Below are 17,591 nucleotides of genomic sequence, written 5' to 3' on the forward strand. Positions count from 1 at the left end.
CTATCGCTTGCTATAAATAAATCTAATTATATTTGCCCACAACCTGACGAGCAGAATGAAACTATTTTCTTTTTTCTCCATTGTATATTACTGACTGCACAAGTATCGAAAAAGCGCTATAGAGAGTGGTCGTAGAGAATGGTCAGCAAGTGAAAACACACCGAGTTTTACCTATACAGGCGGCCGGTTATATGCGGCAGGAGATGTGTCCTTCGGTGAACATAACACGTACGCTGTCAAGTTTCTGGGTCGATAAACCGCTCTGATATATTCCTTCTACTCCACTCACTCCCTTCATTCCTTCTCACTGCTTCTCCAACCTCATCATCACTTCTCTATTGTTCTCTTGTTTCATCTATCCAGCATGATGCCAAACTCCAACAGGCTTCGTAGGTACTCACCACCATCCCCTTCAAACCCGGGAAAGCCTCCCCTATTATATATCTCCTCCAGCCCTTCTGGCAGCCCAATCGGCAGCACTGCTGTCAACCTCCCCGGCGGAACCAACGGTAACCACTCCGGCAACCACTCCAACACCTCCTTTAGTTACTTTGAGTCTACCGACGATGACCACCCTGCACCTGATCTTCCACGCCATCCCTACCAACGTGTCTTAAACATCATCTGTGGCTATACTCCCGCAAAGCTTCAGCAGCCACACCGCCGTTATAATGAATTTGTTATTATAGGAAGAGAGACTTGGAGACCATCAGCTACTCTCCTAACCGAAAGGGTTCATAGAAAATCATGGGACAGCTTTCTGACAGATCGACTACTCAGGTCGACTACTACATGGGCTCAATGGGAGAAAGATTTTCAGAAGCTTTATTCAACTGCCCCTCAAATGCGAGAGTGTTTTCTCACGCATGGATGGGACGATACAGCTAAACTACCACATCATTTATCCCCTTCTGTCAGATCTCTTCGAACCATCAAGTCTGTTCTTCACTCTTGGTATCCCAGTCTCGACAACCAGGTAACAATTGTCTTCCAATACGCTCCGCCAGCTATCTCAACAACCATTACTCGCAACCGTCACTTGCACCACCCCTCCAGACAGCACAGCTCGGAGCCAACAGTTAGACCAAACTCATTTGCTGAAGATAATGTAAGAAAGCTATCCTTATTCAATGAAATCCACCAACACCAAAAATAGTTTCCAGAAACCGAGCCGACAGTCATTCCCGATTCATGGCCTGAGGATGATGTAAGAGGACATCACTTACTATTATTGAATCAACTAATGTGAGGATAGTATACCGAGACTGAGCCTGATATTGAGCTTTTCACAATTCAAGAGATGTTTAGCCTACCCGAAAATTATACACACAAAGACAGCGACAACACCCCAGAAAGGACAGCGGCGGAAAACTTTCTCAAACAAACTATTGCTAAGCATGGATTGACTGCATTGGATGGTTACGAGGCAGGAATACCTCCTGACTATAAGCGTCGCCGTATTGGTAGCACAGAACTGTGAACGAGTGATTATCCATGACTAGAGGCGCGAGTGACAATATATGAGCGAGGTGCTTGGTCAAGCGAGTGACGATATGTGACTGGAATTACGAGGAATGTCTTTGGCTTCAATTATACGGTGCAGTTTCATGTTTTCTTTAAACACGGAGGGGGTGTTCGATACTTTCGCTTTATGGTGTTATATAGTGCTGTACACAAGCCGGAGGAAGAAGTCTGCACTTGCTAGGCCTACTCAAAAAGCTACTTTCGCTCCTGAATTGCTTTTACCAATACAATAAACTGTGCCTTTCGTAGGAATTCCGTAACGATTGCCCGTTCCGCCTGTGAAGTTGTCCTAGTGTCAGTTGATAACTCCTCATATACCATTAATACCGTTTACCTCCTGTAAATACCTTATTTAAAGAAACTAAATCTTAATATTATTTGCATACAGCATCTACAGTCAAATTCTTCAAAACCTTACCTTTTATTTGACCTTCCCGTTTCTCTTTACCTCTTCCCGCTCACTCGATTTTAATCACTTACATATTGCATACCGCAGTCTACGCCAGTAGTCCCGGACGTTAAAACTATATATAGAGGTGTTCCGAGATTTCGCTTTGTATATGGCATCTACATTAAAATCGTTCAACGTTTTAGCTTAAATTTGGCCTCCTCCGTTCTTCTTTACCTCTTCTGTCGGCATTTCAAGACTTAATTCACTAACATTCTTGTCGGAGCGCCACGGCAGAGGAGAGAATCATACCTAAGCGATTTCCCTTTGTATACCGTATCTACAGTAGAATTCTTCCAAGCTTTCGCTTTCAGTTGACCACCTCTATTATCCTCTGGCTAGCTCAACTTCAATCAATTATTATCGGCTCACCGGAGTCAATTCATAGTCACAGATTATCACTCGATCACAAATTATCACTCACCGCCGTGGAAAAAACAGCTCCCAGGCGGTATGCGTGTATGAATTAAACAAAGAAACATACTGAGGCGAGCTGTTCCAATGTATACCAAGTGAGACACTATGACGTACTCGCGAAGCTTTGGGTTTGTTTCTTTATTTCTGTTGCTTGATTCATTTATAGAACAATTCGCTCGAGTTCTGCGTACAGAGATACGCCGAAAATTTCGCTTTGTATACGGTATGTACAGTAAAATACTTCAATCTTTTAGCTTCCATTTGGCTTCCTCCGTTTTCCTTTATCTCTTCTGGCGAGCTCGACTTTAAACACATACATCCTGCACGCCGGAGTCCTTCCTCAGTCACAGATTATCACTCGATCATAGACTATCACTAATAGTTCCAACAAGAAATAAACCATTAATGTAATATGTGATATAGGGTGAGATAGAGTTATACCTTAGTTGGGTAAGACACCAACCGTGTTTTGCAGGTATAACTGTATTTTTGGGCTTTCAATGACTTATTCCCTGTCACCGTGTGCCGACGATATTAAAAGATAACAACCTAATATGTTACCCAGCCTATCATTTATTACCTCCACTGTATTAGGCTCGTCCCTAGCATAGATGCGGCATGTTGTTTCTTCAGCTCCGACACCAAAATCAAGCGTTGTTCTGACCTCAAATCACATGGAATTTGGGCTTTATATCAAAAGTCGGCTTTTGTATCATCTTGTCGGCATTCTATAGCATACAAGCCGATTCTTGCCTTCGGGCGGGAAAGGATAATGAACTATACGTCATTAGAGGTGTATTCTCGCCATGGTAGGGAGTTAAGCATATAACAACCACCAAACACATATCATAAAGACCCCCAGATTCACCAATGTATTTTTTTAACCTTTTCTTAGTAGATTCAAACAATGCCGAAAACATATCAAAATCACCAAAGGTATATCACAATCACCGAAGAATAACAAGAAACCATAAACCCCAACATAACGTTTCTTTTTAGCTGACTCACCCTATTCAATAGCTCGAGAAAAAAGAAACATTCAAAACTCAACCAATCAAAACCATCAAAATAACATTGCATATTGAATATAGCTATTTACTAATTAGATTATCAGGCTCCTACATCACGATTCACAAGGCGAAGAGAGTGTCGCACGACATTTGTGATTGTGATATAAAGGATTTAATGGTGCAGGTACAAACCTGTTCTATCTATATACTTAAGCACCGGTTTACCCACCACACTTCCAGTGTGCTGAACGCATTCTATCTCTCCACCAATTAAGCACCGGTTCACTACCAAATTTCCAGCGCCCTTGAGGTCGGACTGCTTAAACACCGCTTCACCGACCACACTTCCAGTGTGCTTGTCATCAGACCGCTTTCTCGCAATGCCGGAGGGAATTACCTACTACGATATGAAGCGAATGATTGAAGCTCAAGTTCCAGCTGGCACTTACAGACTTGACCTTCACCCAAGGTGGTTCAGAGCCGACAATGGCACTCTTTTCAATGCAAATTTGATCGAATGCATGAAGGGGAGATCCTTCCAGTTTTCAGGAGCTGGTGTCGAACATTGGGGCAAGGCACTAGGTATCCCTCTAGCTGATGGTATTTGGCTCCGCGTGCAATTTGCGCTCCATGGTCACGGCCTACCTGCTAGCACTGAAGAATATCTATCCATGGTCAAGGCCTGGGACGATCATCCGAATTCGGAGTTCAACACAACCGTATTGGGTGCAATAGTAGGAGAAGAAATGACCGTTCTTTTGGTGGATCGGTAGGTTAAACCTAGTCTTATAACCTAATCTTATACCCTAGCTGTACTAAATTCTACAGCAATCGCCTTATGACTATTACGGCTGTTGATACCATAGCTACAGGAGGCACTATACCCTGGTATGATACTGAGCTAGCTCCCTGCCCTATTAGAGAACCCGATCTCTACGAGAAAAACCTGTATCAAAATCAAAAATCACTCGCCTCAAGAAACACACCTATCTATAAAGAAATCACAAACTCCTCTAAGAATAATCTCTGGAATGGCATCGGTACTTCACATGCTGCCGAGATTCTGCACCTAGCCAACATACACCCTGAGACTCTAACCTCCCATATATTCTCAAAAGGGGATATCAGAGACATGTTTATCCGATACACCGCTACTAGAACCACTCATATCAGAGACCGGTTCCTACTTGCTATCAGGCAATTCTTTCTCAAAGCAAAGTCTGCAGAGTATTGCCAGCGGGTATCAGCGAGTAAGACTAGCAAGAATACATTTGAATTCTCACCAGCAGTAACCTGGTATTACAACTCTCAGTTCACTAAAGTGTATCGCAAAGGTTCAACACTCCTTCCCTATCTTTTTACAATTGGTCATAGTTTCATTACTTCTGGATTCAAGATTATTGCACGCAGCTGACGCTAATACCGAACCCGTAAAGGTTCAACCTTATTGCCTCTCAAAACATATCACGAACTTCAACAGGCCGGATTACTATATCCAACTAGTAAGCCTTTAGAAGAGGGTTGGGAAGTTGCTACTACAAAAGGAGGAAAAGAAAAGAAAAAGCTCGTCCCTGTTTACACCATCCAGCTAGGCAGCGGCAGGGGAGGTGGGGGTGCAGGCAGGGGTGTAGGCGGTGGTGTACATAGAGATGGAGGTGGAGGTGAAGGTGCAGGGGGAGGTGCAGGCATAAGCACAGGCGGAGGTGCAGGGGGAGGTGCAGGGGGAGGCGGGGGCAGAAAGACCTATACCTATACCTGAATTTATACACAACCTCGCGGAGCAACAGGGACTGTCCTTGATGAGAAAGGTATGAAGCGGAGATTGGGGAGTAACAGGGCTGAGATCGGTATAGCATCCTTCATGGACACTATTAAAGAAATTAAAAGGAGAAAATTGGATCCGAAGAACACAGCCCACAGGCTGCCTATTAAGACAGGCAATGTTGGGAGACCGATCAAAAGAAAGAAGACTGAGACTGAGTTACATTAGGCCTCTTCATATCGTAGATTAGCATAACTTATTTTAGCTTAATATAGTGGTGAATTATGCTTACAGTCGACGGGAACCTACTGATGTCAGTATGAATTAAACTAAAAAAACCAAAAAAACGTACAGAGGTGAGCTTGTTCCGCGTATACCGAGTGATATACCATGACGCACTCGCTCAAGGTGGAGGCGTTGAGGGCATTAAGATCTAGACGTGGAGGTATGCAGTGGTGCTCCTGGTGATGGGGGCAATTTGTAGGCGTGACGCATGCAGCCAAGTATTGAGATTGAGACGGGTGTGCATCATGGGACATCACTCGGTTCTTATAAAAAAAACCTGCATTGACTTACACCAGCTGGTTATCTTCAGGTCGGAGTTGTAGCGATGGTTGCCCTTTTTCTGAGAGGTTAATGGTAACCTTTAGACAGTGCATCGAACCTCAATTCCATTAGTGCTTACGTCACTGCACTCGATAAGCTCATTGTACTACTATACTAGGGGTGGGCCACCTCGCGACCGCGAGGTGTTGCAATTTTGGAAAATAGATGCATTGCGATTTAGTTACAATAATAAAAGAAAAAATGAAAAAAAAGAAAATAGAAAATAAAAGAAAATACAAATGGAGATAAAGAAAAAAAAAGAAAATACAGAGAGAGATAAAGAAAAAAACAAAATTCTAACTCATAACAATAAACTCTTATACCCCTTTCAAACTACCCTAAATTACTCTCCACCGCCCGCAATCCCAATCTAAATCTATGAGTAAGTTAGTATTTCGCAAGCAACGGAAACAGAAATTATATTTACCTTTACGTTTTGTAACCTCCAGTTTTATCTTTCCCTAACCGCAACACTAACCCAAACCCTCAGACTTCCGCTACCAAGTATCTATATCAATATCAGTTTTTCGTTTGAGATTGAGATATTTACCTTTACGTTTTGTAACCCCCAGTTTTATCTTTCCCTAACCGCAACACTAACCCAAACCCTCAGCCTTCTGCTACCAAGTATCTATATCAATATCAGTTTTTCGTTTGAGATTGAGATAGAGATGATTATTACCATTACCTACAACGTTCCTAGAAATCCCAAAATTACCGTACTACTACGCTTCAAGTTGCCGAGCCGTTTATGATCAGAATGCTACATCAATGTTAACATCATTATTAAAAGTAGATTTGAATACCATACCCTCTTTACAACAGCACTTCCGGGTATACGATGTTATCGGTTTGTGGCTGCATTTCCTCTCCTTGCAATACCATCAAGCCGGTCACGTCGGTAACTCTTGATAGTGCTACATACAGCTGCCCGTGAGTGAAGGAATCAGACCGCAAGTCAACTCCAACAACATCCAATGATTGACCTTGTGCTTTATTGACGGTCATTGCAAAACAAAGCCGAATAGGCAATTGCCTTCTTATTATGATGAAAGGGAGATCACCCTCAGCGGATGATAACTGGATGCGTGGAATAACCTTTGGCTGGCCATCAAACTCACCACCCAGAATTCTAGCTTCGATGCACCGTCTACCAAGCCTTGTCACAGTCATTCTCGTCCCATTACAGAGACCCTGTTTCGGATACAAATTACGGAGTAGAATTATTGGCGCCCCCACTTTTAGTTTGAGAATTGCCGGTGGAAGTCCAGATGGATTCAGATTCTGCAGGTATTCCGGAGGTAGTAGGTTCGAATTATCTTCTGAATTTTCGCTGTCGACTGTATCAGCTGAGTAGTAGGTATGAATTTCGCCTTCAATTTCTTGTAAAACCCTATCATTGAACTCAGCGACTGTATCGTTTCGCATCGCTAGAATCGCGCGCTTTGAAAACGCAGCGTAATTTACGGTTGCCGATTCGATTATCCGCCGTGGAAAGACATGCGAACAGAGATCCTCAACTGTTTTACAGCTTTGAATGAACGGCGGTAAAGAGATTTTACCGTACCATTGAGCATTATGCATCATTCCACCAAGCCAATCCGCAAACTCCTCATTAACAACACCTTCACGAACCCGCATGTTAATTTTGAGTCTCAAGATTTTGAAGTGCTGCCACAAATATGATCGTTGAAGGCAGGCCTGCACTATCTGAGCTCGATTACCACGCCGCACAACTGGTAAAATCTGTGCAAAGTCCCCTCCGAGTACGATCGGAATATTTCCAAACAGAGAATCATCACCAACTCCACAAATGTCATTCAGGGTACGACTAACAGCCTCAAAGCAGTACTTATTCTGCATAGGTACCTCATCCCAGATTATCAGAGCAGTCTGTTCTATCAAACCGGCTAGGAGGCTGCCCCGTTTTATGTCGCAGGTTGAGGTCTCATGTATCGCAATTGGAATTTTGAACCTTGAATGCGATGTCCTGCCTCCAGGGAGTAACTGTGCTGCAATACCGGAAGAAGCCACGCAGAGAACAATTTTACCTTGAGAACGGAGATGGTTACAGATAACATTATAGAGAAATGTTTTTCCAGTACCTGCAGGCCCTTGTATGAAAAATAGGGCTGATGAACGTTCTTCAACACTGTGTGTAATAGTGTTGAAGCACTGGAGTTGATCAGTATTGAGCATTGGAATCCTCAACTGTAGGCTTGCGGCCTCCATTTCCATGTCATATCGCAGTTCAGATGCAACCATTTCGTTCCCACCCGTTCGATTCCAATCTACCATGTATGAGGGCAACCCAAAGTTTGAAAGTGATTTATTGGAGTCCGCAAGAATTTGTGATATCAGGTAAAGACCATAGTCCAGATAGGCATCAGGCAGTTCAGGAGGTACAATCAGTCCTGGGTTTCTCTCCAATGCATGGGGCAAGTCATCACAAATGTTTGTTTTAAATTTATCCCATAATGCCAAAGGGTCAGTCACGTTACCAAAGAGTAGGGCTGTAGCAAAGAGTGTACAGAGGGAATATCCACTTGAGAATAAGCTCGCTTCAGTAAAGCATTGCACCCACTCCTGATCATCCTCAAGCAAACCAAGAGCAATACATGCAGCTTTAAAAGTAGGATGCGGTATGTTTTCTACAGTTCTAAGATGTTCAAAAGATTTTGCCCCGGGGATAACAGTCAGCAACAAACGCATGAAATATTTCTCCCCCATCATAGGGTTGCAATGCCACATACGTCCAATTGCGACCCCCTGTTTTCGAGGTGCCCACTTCCGCGATCTAGCGTCATAGGTAAAGTGTACAGGAAAATCTTGATAGAGATACTGTATACCAACCTCGTGCTCTGTATTATACTCAAAATACGCAATCAACGTTGTTCTCGAGTTTTCCATCCTCTGTATCAACTCTTCCCGGTTCGCATCGTTACCGTAGTACACCGGTTGCTCGCCTGGTAAGTGGACAGCCAAGTGAATAACTGACGGGTATTCCTCATGCATGCCATATTCAAACAAACGCCATACAGCCTCAGTAGGTCCTATATAACGTCCTTGGAGATATCGTTTGATTTCATCCGAGTCACTCCCAACCTGGAGTGTTGTTCGATCTGAGCCCTTATATATATACTTATGTATATACTTGATCGCATGGATTGAACCACAGACTTCTACGTTAATGTGTGCTTTATAACGCTTAGACAAATATGGATTGTATGGTACGACCCATCTATTATCCATTGTATACTGATTAGAAAACCCCGATCCCCTTACCATCACTGTCCATGTTCTGCCATCATTACGCCTTCTATACAGGGGATAACCATCCTCCTGTACAACTGTCTCGGGTTGATAGGCCTTTGGGTACCGTTTGGAACATGATTTTGGTCCACTGTTTTCCTTTGAAGCCATGCAAGGTGATCGTGTATTTGCCTCTCCACATGGACCGTGTACCATGCAGCTTTTGATTACCTCAGTAAGCTCCCCAGTAGGATCAGTCGCAGGGTCTGGCAACTCTGCACACACAATTTCATCCATCTTCTCCCCTGTCAAAAAACGGTCATCCGGATGCAGAAAGATCAGTAGATGCATATGTGGCAGTCCTCTTTTCTGATACTCTATAGTCCAAACTGAGCCAAGATACCGTCCAAAGATGTGTTTTCGCTTTATTTCTTGGAGAAGTTGTTGTTGTTTGAGATGAAATACCCTTGCAACCAAATCTGGCCTATCAACAGCAGTTTGCCCCGGTAGTAGCTCCGCAGTAATCTCTTCCCACTTTGGGTTTGCCGTAAAGGTAACGAACAGTGAGGGACGCCCCAAATGTCGAACGATGGCCATGGAATCTTGAAACAACTGGAGCATATACCGGTCTCCACCTGTGTAACTTCGTGGTAAAATGATGCGCTTCCCAGTTTGCTCCGGGTTAAAATCTTCTTGCCGCATGGAATCTGCCAGTCCATTATACAGGTCAGCTCGGATGTTTGCCTGATTCAATCGAAGCCAATTCAACTTATTCTGATCACAGACAGCCCAAGCATCAACTAAATACTGCTGAAAAAGTCGTTGCGAGAGGAACAAAGTCATGGGCTCAGTGGTCCTCGTATGTATTCGGTATCTATACACAGAATTGTCAATCAAAAAGTCAGATACGTCAAAAGGTTATTCAGAACAAAGGGTATTGAAACATACCGGTAAAACTCTCGCTGTTGTAACCTCAAATTCTTCCGTCTGTTCAACTCATCCCGCAATCGCAAGCCCCAATGCCAACCGTTTTCTCCGTTAGGAAAAAGTAGAACATAATGCAATGGCATATATGCGGCATGGTTGGGATCAATCACACTAAACTGCCTATTGACATCTGGATTTTTATGAGCTAGGACAATATCCCTGAATCCTGAATCACCGTATTCATCTGGTATTATTGCGGCGACTTCGTTGCTGGTAGGCAGATTTTCCCGACGCTTGTCCGCCCCATGCTCCATCACCAACCTTAGCTGAAGATTGAGCAACATGCGTACATTTCCATCCCCTTGTGATGCAGCGTCTAACCGTTCCTTTGCCGTTTTGTATAATGAAATGAATGGATTTACAATGTTCAGTTCATTTGTCAAGCGTTCCAGGATAGCGAGGTCCAGATTGGGATGTTCTTGTTGCCTCAAATAGGCTGCGTAGACTGGGTCGTAGAAATATAACTGAGCAAATTTGGGTGTATCTTGTGCCGCTGCAGTTAATGGTCCTTGAAGATGGTAAAGCTCGCCGTGAATTTGAAAGCATCGAACACCCGCAACTTGTGCGCCGACGCGTTCATCTGAGTTGTACTTAACAGAAGTAAAGGTTAAAGCGGAGTTGTACTCCCTGATCCTGGCACGGAACTGTTTGGGTACAGAATCAGTAGATTCAAGTAGGTATTGTAAGTACTCGGGTGCTTGTCCCAATGCCGGCAACTGAATGTCGCCTTTCTTGCAACAACTTTCAAAACGTGGTAATGCAATTGAACTTCCATGCACGCGTTCGCATATCCAATGTAACGATTGACAGGAAGAACAAATCACTTTCATTCTACCCAACTCCAATGGCCTCCAACGTGCCCGAGCAGATTGGAATGCTAATGGTACTACAGGTGCGATTGAGGGGAGAAATGACTGTCACAGTATCTATTAGAATAACGGCCCAAGTATTAGTGGATATTAAAAGAAATATTCCAACTCACTTCTTCATTATTCGCAATTCGTTGCCGTCTGGCTTCCGCTCGACGACGTGTATGTTCACGCGCGCGAGACTAATTATTCGATTTGAATCAGTAGAGCTCAATTAATCGTAGTAAAATTCAAAACTCACCAAGCATGTCCGACATGATTTACGGGGCCGGCCATGCCTATCAAGATCGTAATCCGCGATTTCCTTATCACGTTTACATTGTATACATTTTATAGTTGACATTTTGTTGAGAGAGCTGGGTGAGAACACTATGGAACAGTATGTAATAGAATTTATTTTGCTAGATTGTGTTCAGTAGATTTTATTCAGTAGATTTTATTCAGTAGATTTTATTCAGTATATTTTATTCAGTAGAGTTTGGTCTCAGAGAGTTGTTTGTGTTGTCACCCAGCTCTCATAGACCAACCGGTGCAAAATAGGAGGGCTCCGGCGACTTGACGCACCGGGGGTTATTTTCAGGGTCGAAAACGTGTATTTTTTGGTGCATTTCCGCAACTCCGCAACGGGCGCGACACTTCAAATTCAGCAGCGCTGGCAGGCAGCAGCAGGCAGCAGCAGGCAGGGTAACCGCACCAAAGCAGGCAGGGTAACCGCACCAAAGCAGGCAGGGTAACCGCACCAAAGCAGGCAGGGTAACCGCACCAAAGCAGGCAGGGTAACCGCACCAAAGCAGGCAGGGTAACCGCACCAAAGCAGGCAGGGTAACCGCTCTGAATTTGATGTGTCGTGCTTACTAAACACCCATGTCGGTGTCGACCAATCAGACCGCAACGAATTAAGAAAAAGTGTATTCTAGTACATAGTAGATATACATTAGCTAAAATAGGTTTCGTCTTTGGGTGCCTCTATGCCATGCCCCAGATGAATCAGACGACCAAGACTGTTTCTTATCTGTAGACCCACTGGGCACACGAGGAGACCACCTCGAAGACGTTGTCGCGACAAGATATGTCTCCGCGCTAATGGTATCTTTGGCCTGGTTAACGGTTTCGCTAGTATTTTGCTGGCAGAATGAGATCACCAGGGGTGTCAATGGGCCGTAGGTTGAGACGGGCCTAGAGTCCACAGTATTTGCTGAAGTGCTACGGAGAGAACGAGATGCCTGCGCACAGTGGTGCCCCAGAATTTCGCTTTGTATATGGCATCTACAGCAAAGTTCTTCAAAGTTTTAGCTTTCACTTAGCCTTCTATGTTCCTCTTTAGCTCTTCAGGCTCATTCAATTTAATTACCTCCTGCGCACAGGAGTCTATAGTCAGTCCCACCAGATCGTCGCGGGAAGGACAGAACCATCTATGCAGAAGTGCCTAGGCGATTTCGCTTTGTATATGGCATCTACAGTAAAATCCTCCAAGACCTAAGTTTTCATCTGGTCGCCTCCGTTTCTCTCTAACTCTTCTTGTTGCATTCTAACATTTCAATCATCAACCTCCAGTGCGTGGACAGTGCCTGCAGGTGCTACGGGAGAGAGGAATGCATTGGACTTCTGCGTACAGAAGTGCCCCGAGAATTTTGCTTTATATACGGTATGTACAGTAAAATACTCCAAGGTTCTAGCGTTCATTTGGCTACCTCCATTCTACTTTATCTCTTCCGGCGAGCTCCACTTTAAACGCATACATCCTGCGCGCTGGGTCCACAATTAGCAGCACCGGATGGTAACTGGGAAGATAGAATCATTCACAGAGGTGCCTATGCGATTTCGCTTTGTATATGGCACCTGCAGTAAAAAAGTTCAAAGTTTTAGCTTCCATTTGGCCTCCTCCGTTCTCCTTTATCTCTTCTGGTGAGCTCGACTGCAACTACCTACCTGCGCGCCGGATCTACCACCGGAGTGTCATGAGAAGGGCAGAATCATTCACACAGAGGTGCCTGTGCGATTTCGATTTGTATATGGCATCTACAGTAAAATTATTTTTAGTTTTAGCTTTCATTTGGCCTCATCCGTTCCTCTTTAACTCTTCTGGCTCACTGGATTTTAATTACCTACCTCCAGTGTATACACAGTCAGTTAATCTTTGCTGGAGTACTACGGGAGAGAAGAATCTGCCCGGATTCTGCGTATAGAAGTTCCATAGAATTTCGCTTTGTATACGGTAAATACAGTAAGATTTTTCAAGGTTTTAGCTTTCATTTAGCCTCTTCCGTTTGTCTCTTCCTCTTCTGGCTCAATAGATTTTATTCACATTACCCTGTGCACCGGAGTCCACAGTCAGTATATAGTCACTCAGTTTCACCAAATCGTAACGGAGAGGATAGAATCACGCACAGAGAGGTGTACCAACGATTTCGCTTTGTACATGGCATATATAGTAAAATTCTTCAAAATTTAAGCTTTCATTGGCCTACGTAATCCGTTCGTCTTTACCTCTTCTGGCTCACCGAGTTTTAATCACCTATACACTGTACACCGGAATGAACAGTCAGTCAATTTTTTCCTGTGAGTACTACAGATAGTCAGTCTCCGCTGGAGTGCTACGGGAGAACAATGCGCTGGACCTCTGTGTATAGAAGTGCCCGCAGAATTTCGCTTTGTGTACGGTAAATACAGTAAAATACTCCAAGATTCTAGTGTTCATTTGGCTACCTCCATGCTTCTTTATCTCTTCTGGCGACATTAAATACTTACCTCCTGCGCGCCGGAGTCCATTCACGGTCACAAATTATCACTCGGGCATAGGCTATCACTCACGAAACAATAATTGTTTCATACCTACACTTATCTTTCCTCTCTGCCGAGAAAGACACGTTACGCGAACGTTTCGACCTAGCCGTTACTCTTTTATCTCCAAATATTTAAGCCCATCGCCAAGAAACGATATTTTCGAAACCCAAAAGTAGTAGTTTTGTGTTTCGAAAATATCGTTTCTTGGCGATCAACGCGAAACATATTATGGGTAACTCGCAATTTGCGGCGGTAATAAGTGATGGAACGGACACAGTGATACCTGAATCCCGTAAAACACCAACGGCGTGTTGCATGTATCACTTGGTGATGCCTGAGTTGGGTAAAACGCCACCAACAGTGTTTTGCAGGTATAGCTGCATCTCGGGCTCTCAATGACTTATTACTTGTCACTGTAAATGTGTGGGTAATATACAGAGATCACAACCTGACATGTCACCCAATCCGACCACAACACTACACGTTGACATACGCTTTGCCTACCATATTCCCTCAGCAGTATCGCCTCAACAGTTGTCTCTAATGGCCCGTTCGGATAACTTCAGATTATTTCTTCAGATTATTGGACAGACTCGATTGGCAGGTAGCGAAAATGATAATTATAATACTCATAATCAGTGGATAATCTACATGTCAGGATATCTGTGTTGTATGTGAATAATCACCTCCCAAGGTGATTGTTTTCTTGGCGGATTATTGGGATAATCGGGAGTTGTGAATGTTGGATTATTCAATTGCACGAACAGCATAGATTATTATGATAATCCAAAAGTAGATAATCCGTCAGATTATCGCTAACAACCTAGATTATTGGGTTATCCGAACGGGCCCTAAGACATCAGCAGCTGTGCAACCTCCACGCAATCATGGAAAATCACTCGCCCTACTCACGACACCAGTGTGCCGCCTTGCGGCGCGCCTGACAAATGTCGGAGTAGGACCTTCCGACCACTTCCATCCCCTTCATACAACATACAAAACACTGTCAAACACAACACCCGACTAATCTTCTACGATCACTCGTTCGGCCCATACACACAGCCACACCGAATGAAGAGAGATAACATAGGGATACAGGATTGCCACGACATTGTAAATCTGAATACCCAAGTTCTATGTAAATACATACAAACCGTCCTTTTGCGCTGTATCAAGGCCAGTACGATATTGACGTCCAGCCGAGTATAGACTCAAAAATAGCTATATGTACTTGTTCACCTGACTTGAATGCACTACTACCACTTCCTACTAACTTTCATTGATTCCCGTATTTCTATAAATGCTACCTGTATACAGCGAAAGATTGCTATAACGGCACACTCGGGACCGGAATTTGGTACCATTATAGAGAGATTACACTTATAGAAAGTACCGTTATAGCAAACTTTCGCTATAAACCTGAAGCATCTACAGAAAACTGCAACGGACAGGAGTCAACCTTAACCTGTCTGTTCCTGATACCCATCCAGACACTTTGGGGATATAATTCCCAAGGCGCGACTTCCCAGTACAGATGTCGCTCTCTCTACGTCGAATGATACTCCCTAATTCAACGCCTTTAGGGTTAGGGTTCTTTATAATAGACATATCCCACACTCCCGCTGACCTGCGCCGGCTCGGCTGAGTAAACAGCTCCCAAGAAATAGAAATATTCGGTATATTTGATTTATACCAGCTTTGGAAATCGGAAGATACAGAGAAACCTAACATAATTTCAGGCTCTTGAGGCTCCGTCCCTACCAAACCTCCAGCGGTTGGAGGAAACAATATCTGTAGTTTGTTAACAAGTACTTCTCTCTAAATTCCACCCCTACAATAAATCCCGTGAAATTCGACCATAACGGGCTTGGGTTATCACAGGTTTTTTCATACTTATTTCACTTCTGAAGAATACGTCTACCGACAACAGAGGAGATATGCTTCATTTACACGCTGATTTGAGGCATTTACCAGGTGCGTTTCTTCATGCATTTCTTTACCACGGCACCACTCCTGGTACCATATTCGAATACCGTTCCCAATTCACGGACATAATGCTCTTAGTGACCTTCTCCGCGCTATCAGAAAGACTAGCAGTGGTAAAACAAAACATTACGGAAATGAGAGAGGGCGGGGCAATACATAACGCGGGGTGTCTAGTCTCGAAACTTTGCGAAAATATATGGGTTATAGTCTGTGATCTTGATATCTTGAAGGTCAAGCTATACATTTTTGCTGGTTTTCCAGAGGGGAATTCCGTCATGTAAAAAAATCTATTTTGGGGAAAATCTGGTTCTGTAAAGGGATCATATCATGTATGGACCTGATTATCCTAACCCCTAACTCTAAGTTTCAAGATTTTGCACAATAGATAGCCTAAGTATTGTCAGTTCCAAAACCTACTCCTGTAATTCACGAGAAATTATGAATATTCTTAAGTATCGTCCTGTTTTGTAAGCTCGATCAAGTATACTCATAGACTCATATCCTCTCACCTCTCAGTGAATTAATACCTCGATCCCACTTTCAATGTTCCTCCCATAACATGCTCATTAATAATTAATATCTTGCTCTTTACCCTGATCAGCATCGAGTAGAGCACCCACAACCCGCAGGTTTCCAGGGAAGGATTCCTAATAGATTCAGCGTACTTGAGCTTTATAGTTATAGAATTTCAGTAGGCCTGAGTGGAAACAACATGCACGGATTAACCTATTGTAGGAATGTATCGATCCTAGTCTTCCGGCAATCAACAGAAACTATATATACTAGTATATATCACAAAATTCGACTCTCCGTCACCCATGACGAGTAGAGACTAAACTACCTGAGTCAATAAATGAGATTACAGATCCTTTTATCAAGGCGTGTATATATATTAATTCAATCAAATTCCGCGCGGGAAAGACACATGTAAACATGCATCAAAAGAATTCAATTCTGGTTGTCATAAAAGTAACCGTTAGATAGTGCCCATCCCAATGTGTCGTAATACCAAAGAGAAGAATGTAGGAATAAAAACAATTCAAGAAATTTCAACCACGTCCGGAAAAATAAACAATATCCACTTTCTAAACCAGAAGTTACCTGTCGAGTGTGCTGTGAGTTATGGTATGATTGTATGCAACTAATCAATTCAACAAAAAAAGAAAAGAAAAAGAAAAACGTGCGGGTGCTATTTTTCATGAGCCTAATGATAATCCATGAACATAAAGGTTCAATACTTTTCCAATTTGCGAGCCAAAACCGGAGTTTCTTTTGGTAATATGCAATATAACCTAGGAAGCACCGACCACATTAATCTACCCCGCCCTGTTGATTTTGTATATGATATTTCAAAAATCTAGAACTCTTTTACCCCTCGTTTGTTACGCGTAAGGATCATTTAGAAAAGGCATATGCAGATGCAAACATACAATTAATATAGAGCTATGGGTTGCCACACCCCTGGTAATCCAAAAAAAAAAAACATTATGTGTTGCTTAATTAACAGATCCCATGACCTTCCTTATCGCTTGATAGTACCCCATATCAATTCTATTAACGTATTATAGTACAGGCCGTACATTGGCGAGAAAGGGACAAGTCTCGTTTGAATCAGCTAAATCCGTTTTTTTTTTGCGTGTGCGTGAGTTTGTGAGTCCTGTTCAGTTAGTTTTAATCTCACAATCCAGCTCAAATCTAATTGTGCCGATAATCACCGTTGTTACAGGATTTACAAACACATAAGAGAACTATGTAGATATACCGGGTAAGCAATATGAATTTAAATTGTTTTATTCTGCTGAGTTGGTACTTCTTTTTCTAGAGCTAACTAACGAGTCTGCTAAAAACAAAGGTTACATTGCCGTGATTGTGATACATCGATATAATTTGGATCGTTTTGTGGTTGTTATATACTGTATAGTTTTTGCTCTATCTTCACCTTTAGC

General features: G+C 43.1%; 4 protein-coding genes across 4 annotated transcripts; 2 read left to right on the plus strand and 2 right to left on the minus strand.

The window, feature by feature from the left end:
* Positions 1–364: 364 nt before the first annotated feature.
* Positions 365–1,480, plus strand: LAJ45_11576 (uncharacterized protein; the record flags this gene model as incomplete). The annotated part of the gene is made up of 2 exons (XM_046121060.1): positions 365–1,108; positions 1,256–1,480. The coding sequence occupies 2 exons, from the start codon at positions 365–367 to the stop codon at positions 1,478–1,480; spliced, it is 969 nt and encodes a 322-aa protein (XP_045965750.1).
* A 2,299-nt stretch (positions 1,481–3,779) lies between these two features.
* On the plus strand, positions 3,780–4,172 carry LAJ45_11577 (uncharacterized protein; the record flags this gene model as incomplete). Its single annotated transcript, XM_046121061.1, has 1 exon — positions 3,780–4,172. The coding sequence occupies one exon, from the start codon at positions 3,780–3,782 to the stop codon at positions 4,170–4,172; it is 393 nt and encodes a 130-aa protein (XP_045965751.1).
* A 2,411-nt stretch (positions 4,173–6,583) lies between these two features.
* On the minus strand, positions 6,584–8,032 carry LAJ45_11578 (uncharacterized protein; the record flags this gene model as incomplete). Its single annotated transcript, XM_046121062.1, has 1 exon — positions 6,584–8,032. One exon carries the CDS (start codon positions 8,030–8,032, stop codon positions 6,584–6,586), a length of 1,449 nt encoding a protein of 482 aa, XP_045965752.1.
* Positions 8,033–9,912: 1,880 nt separating this feature from the next.
* LAJ45_11579 (uncharacterized protein) lies at positions 9,913–11,218 on the minus strand (the record flags this gene model as incomplete). Its single annotated transcript, XM_046121063.1, has 3 exons — positions 9,913–10,920; positions 10,989–11,057; positions 11,117–11,218. 3 exons carry the CDS (start codon positions 11,216–11,218, stop codon positions 9,913–9,915), a joined length of 1,179 nt encoding a protein of 392 aa, XP_045965753.1.
* Between the last annotated feature and the right edge of the window lie 6,373 nt (positions 11,219–17,591).

This window comes from Morchella importuna (genome assembly GCF_003444635.1).
Source record: "Morchella importuna strain M04M26 chromosome Unknown Morimp01GS075, whole genome shotgun sequence".
Lineage (NCBI taxonomy): Eukaryota > Fungi > Ascomycota > Pezizomycetes > Pezizales > Morchellaceae > Morchella > Morchella importuna.